This window comes from Alexandromys fortis, unplaced genomic scaffold, assembly GCF_014885135.2.
Source record: "Alexandromys fortis isolate MF-2015 unplaced genomic scaffold, M_Fortis_MF-2015_v1.1 scaffold_58, whole genome shotgun sequence".
In the NCBI taxonomy this organism is placed as follows: domain Eukaryota; kingdom Metazoa; phylum Chordata; class Mammalia; order Rodentia; family Cricetidae; genus Alexandromys; species Alexandromys fortis.
Genome location: NW_026067940.1, coordinates 5,830,774 through 5,835,931, shown reverse-complemented (window position 1 = coordinate 5,835,931; position 5,158 = coordinate 5,830,774). Strand labels below are relative to the sequence as shown.

The following is a 5,158-nucleotide window of genomic DNA, read 5'->3' as shown; positions in this document are numbered from 1 at the left end:
AACAAAGCAGCCCAACTATTAACAGCTGATGTACTTTCCTTGCTTGGCTTGGCTGATGATTAAAGATGATGAATAATTCCTTATACCCATTTCTGCCCTCAATCTCCTGATCTAAAATACTATTGATGAATGGGTATGCACCCTAAAGACTTAAAGAAGAGCTAACTGATGCTCGTACTGAGAAACAGTTCAGTTGTCAGCACTCACATGGTGGCTCACATCCATCTGTAGCGTCAATTCCAGGGGATCTGACTCCCTCTTCCGCATACATAAACATGGGACACAGACATATACATGCAGGCAAAACACTCATACACATGAACTAAAACTTTAAATTAAAAAAAAGTTTTAAGAACACTAGCTTCTCAGTTAAGTCAATTGACCCTACACACCACCAAGTAAGCAAAGAACACCATATAGGTCAAATTTACTCTACTCGATTCTTACTGAACTCACCATGAACCTCAAACTTCCCTGTTGTTCTGTATTTTTCTATCAGCTCATACTTCTTCCTGTCTCTCTAACACCTCACAGACTTCTAACCTAGTGATGGCTCCCTCCTATTCAACCTATATACAAGATATTCAGTCAGAAGCTCTCCTTCCAATCAGTCCCTCTAGAAACTGCTCCAGCTCAGCACAAACTTTGCTTCTTAAAGGCACCTCTGACACTCCATTTCCTGTTTCATGTACTTCTCTTCCATAGCTCTTACTGTCATGTTATTTTACCATGTATGAAGACTGTACTGTATGTACCATCAAATCAGACTGCCCACACTTTTCACTACTCAACTTTGTAATGTATCTCACTGCCTATTTAACACATTCATCCCCTAAAATACTAAAACAAAAAAGGTATACAGCTAGAGAGTGAGCAGGTATAAGCACTCAAAGATATATAAGAAACTCTTGCCCTTTTTACCTTGGATCTTTCACAGAAAAGCTCTGACGTCCAAGCAGATCTCCTAAAAGATCTCCACCACAATATACCATATGTTGCTGCTGTTGATCATAGAGTTGCTTCACCATTATATACTGGCCTAGAAAGTGCATTACCTACATGAGAATAAAACACCATGAAATGATCCGCCTGGCTACTACCAAAACCATAATTACCCATGAGTGACTTAGATATTTTGCTGAAAGAGAAAGACAATACAAGACTGCCAGTGTTTGAATGCTAATGGCATATAAGCAATCCCCAATCAGGATAGATGTTTCCTACTACTAGGTTCACATACTCATCCATCAACAGAGCCAGATTTTTACACCAAAAACTACTGATCTGACAGTGAAAAAAAAAAATGTGGCAAGGTAGTGTTCTATTGGCAAAGGTCCAATTTTTAATGAACCATCAGTCCCAATATAAAAATCAGAGCTGGTGGTGGTGGCACACCCCTTTAATCCCAGCACTGGGAAGGCAGAGGCAGGTGTTTGAGACTTTGAGACCAGCCTGGCCTAGGAAGTGAGTTCCAGGACAATGAAAAGAGACCCTGTCTTGAAAAAAAAAAAAAAAAAAAAAATTTAGGTCTTTAACAAATAAAAATGTAGTCTATCTAGCTTTTTCTTTACAAATTTCAAAAGCTCAAAAGATTCTAAACTTGAAAAGTACCCTTTTACATGTAGATGAAGCATAACATAGAACTTTTATTATATAATCTAGGTTGATACACTGTTTGCCAATAAACCTGGATAAATTTTATGACAAACAGAAAGGGAGGGAATGAAAGGGGAAAGGGAAGAGATGGGGGAGAGATATCTACTAAAATATTTTTTCGTGCTTCCATTGTTTATTTCCCGTCTACCCTCCCACTTGACCCTGAAAGTTTTTAAAGGTAGGAAAAAAAAATTTTTACTCAATAATTCAGTTCTTGTTAAATATCACAAGCAAGTAAAAAAACATCTGCAGTCTTGGCATTAGTACTAGTAGATATGGCACTTCTAAGGAAAAACTAAAAGAGCTCCATAATTTTGTTTTCTGCTAAGAAAAGGTGAAGGGTCTACCATAATAACTGCAATTGTTCGGGTACATTAACATTTTATACTATTTTCCACTTAAAGAATTCAATGTACTTTGGTAGTTTAAAAAAAGAACTTCAAGATACTAAGTAAGTTATTTAAATTCCTAAACGTTCAAAATGATTCATCCGACAAATGTACAATGACAAAGTTACTGCATCAAATTCCTGCCTGGCAACAAATCTGTGACTTTTTTTTCACCCACACATTTTGTATTATAACTCCCAGGTCAATGAATTTGCAGTTGACCACATATATACATCAAAAGGAACTAACTCTAAGGGAAACAGGAAATTAATAAGGCAAATGCTCTCCTTCCTTAGCCCAGATTTCAGAACTGTACATATATGATGGCCTCTACTCAACTGTTCTTTTTTTTTTTTTTTGGATTTTCGAGACAGGGTTTCTCTGTAGTTTTGGAGCCTGTCCTGGAACTAGCTCTTGTAGACCAGGCTGGTCTCGAACTCACAGAGATCCGCCTGCCTCTGCCTCCCAAGTGCTGGGATTAAAGGCGTGCGCCACCACCGCCCGGCTTACTCAACTGTTCTTAAAATTGGAACTGTCTTTGATAGCTTACCTCTTTCATAGTGAATACTTCCCCTTGAGCACCTGCAGCCTGCAAAATCTTCAGAAGTGGCAGTTTTGGTCGTACCTGCTGTAAACATAAAACATTAAGACAGAATTTTGATGTACCTGACAGATCTGAAACCTATGTAATAGAAGATGATCTTGAACTCTAGATCCTCCTGCACAAAGCCAGCACAAAGCTGTTATTTATATTTCAATTACATCGGTTTCTGGAAAAAAAAAAACAACAACTCTAGAAGACACCTGCTGTCTTTCTGGTAAATCACTTACAATGGGAAATCTATTCTTCCCTACAAGGATGACAATAACGATACCTTTTTAAGGAAAGTCACTGTTGGTAATGAAACAGGAAAACTAGAATCTGATGGAAATAAAATGGTGTAACTGCTACGGAGGAAAAAAAAGTTGGCAATCCTTGGAAAGATAGCTCATCAGTTAAGAGTACTGGCTGTTCTTATAGCAAAGCCCTGCACTCAGGCCTCACAACTGTAGCTCCAGTTCCAAGATATCTGACATTCTTTTCAGCCCTTGGTTAAGCACCACACACACCTGTGAGGCACAGGCATACAAGCAGGCAAAACACTCAAACACTGTTGGGCAGTGGTGGCGCATACTTTTAACCCCAGCACGCATTGAGGCAAAGGCAGGTGGATCTCTGTGAGTTCAAAGCCAGCTGGTTTACAAAGCGAGTTTCAGGACAGGCTCCAAAGCTACAGAAAAATCCTATATCGGGGGAAAAGAAAAAAACAAAAACAACCAACAACAAACACTCAAAAATAAAATTTTTAATTAAAAATAAATGAAAAAATAAAATAAAAAGACAAAAGAATAAAAAATAAATGAATAAACAGATTTATCAAATAATACATCAATTCCACTCCTAGGTATCTATAAAACAACCTGAAAGGTTGTGGGGAAGGCGCTGATTGTACACATCCCACACTTGGGGGACACAGGCAAGAGGATCTTTAGTTTGAGGCCAGTCTGGTCTACAAGTTCCAATATAGCCAGGACCACATATAGAGACTCCCAACTCTTAGAAAGAAAACAAAACAAAACAAAACAAAAGAGAAAAAAAAGACAGAAAGACATACCGACTGAACAACCAACCCTGAAAACTGGACCCAGACTAGTATTTTCTCAAATAGTCAAGATGATTACAACGAAAATCAGTAAATTGCTGGGCAGTGCTGGAGCATGCCTTTAATCCCAGCACTTGGGAGGCAGAGACAGGCAGGTCTCCATGAGTTCAAGGCCAGCCTGGTCTATAAGAGCTAGTTCCAGGACAGGCTTCAAAGCTACAGCTATTAAAAAAAAAAAAAATAGAAAATCAGTAAGTTGATAAACAGTATATGTTATGTACAACCACCATTTCACTAACTGTGGAGTTTGTTGTCAGGTCTTTAGCCAATTAAGTGTCTTTGTTTTTTCAGATATTACAAATTAAAACAAAAACTGAAACACTGAAAAAAGACAATATATCCATTTACTGCTCTGCCATCCTATTACAGTCACACTATCTGAATTAACTTTATCTTATACATTTTCTGTATTATTTGCCTCTATTCATACATTTTTGCATCCTGTATCTTTTATTAAAAATGTCCTTTTTTCCCATAAAATAAAACAAATCATTAAAAAAAGATGGCAGTCTACAACTGTCTATAACTCCAGTTCCAAGAGGATCTGACACCCTCACACACACATATATGCAGGCAGAACACCAATACCCATAAAATAAAATAAATTATTCAACTATCCTGTTTTGACAATATTTTGACAATACTCATTTTTGTATGCTGTTTGAAATTGATCTTAGAACCCCACACAAACTAGACAAGTACTCTACAGCTAAACTATCTTCTCTGTCCCCTTACTAATTTAATGGAACACATAATGTACCAATCTTATGTATCAGTTTATTAATTATTTATTTAAACCAAGGAATGGCAAACGCTGTTCTGAATTTATAAAAAGGTTGCTTTTTCCCTCTATCTCCCCTTTTTTTATTTTGGCAGCTCTGGGGATCTAATCCTGAATCCTGCACATCCAAGGCAAGAGTGCACTCTGGAGCTCAGCTAACCCCTACCTCTGCTGTAAATGGTTATACTAGAATATTCTAGAATATTACCATGCCTATGAGTTTACATTTTGTTTAAGGCTACAGTACTGAAGGGTTAAGACACAAACTTTACAGCCTGCAAAGTCTAACATATTTGTTTTCTGGCCCTATAAGAAAGTTTGTTGACTCCTATCCTAAATTTCAAGTGGTTCATAATTTGTGCTATTAAAAGTAATGCTACTTGGAAGTTGGGTGGTGGTTCACCACTATAATCAGCTCTTAAGAGAGCCAAGTTCGCCAGGCGGTGGTGGTCCCAGCACTCGGGAGGCAGAGGCAGGCGGATCTATGTAAGTTCGAGGCCAGGCTGGTCTACAAGAGCTAGTTTCAGGACAGGCTCCAAAGCTACAGAGAAACCCTGCCTCAAAAAAAAAAAAAAAAAAAAAAAAAAAAAAAAAGGAGAAGACCCCCAAACTCAAACACATCCATAGCC

The 5,158-nt window shown here is 37.9% G+C and overlaps 1 protein-coding gene across 5 annotated transcripts in view; it reads right to left on the bottom strand.

Annotated features, from left to right (window-relative positions):
- Mdm4 (MDM4 regulator of p53) overlaps nt 1-5,158 on the bottom strand; it is a 48,450-nt gene that overhangs the window by 31,112 nt on the left and 12,180 nt on the right. For 3 of the 5 annotated variants that reach the window (XM_050147660.1, XM_050147664.1, XM_050147661.1), the window contains exons 3-4: nt 2,596-2,673; nt 922-1,055 (exon numbers count right to left, since the gene is read on the bottom strand). In XM_050147660.1, coding sequence (XP_050003617.1) covers nt 922-1,055; nt 2,596-2,673 — 212 coding nt within the window. The remainder of the gene's footprint in view (nt 1-921; nt 1,056-2,595; nt 2,674-5,158) is intronic. The other 2 variants (XM_050147663.1, XM_050147662.1) reach the window with 1 other exon arrangement.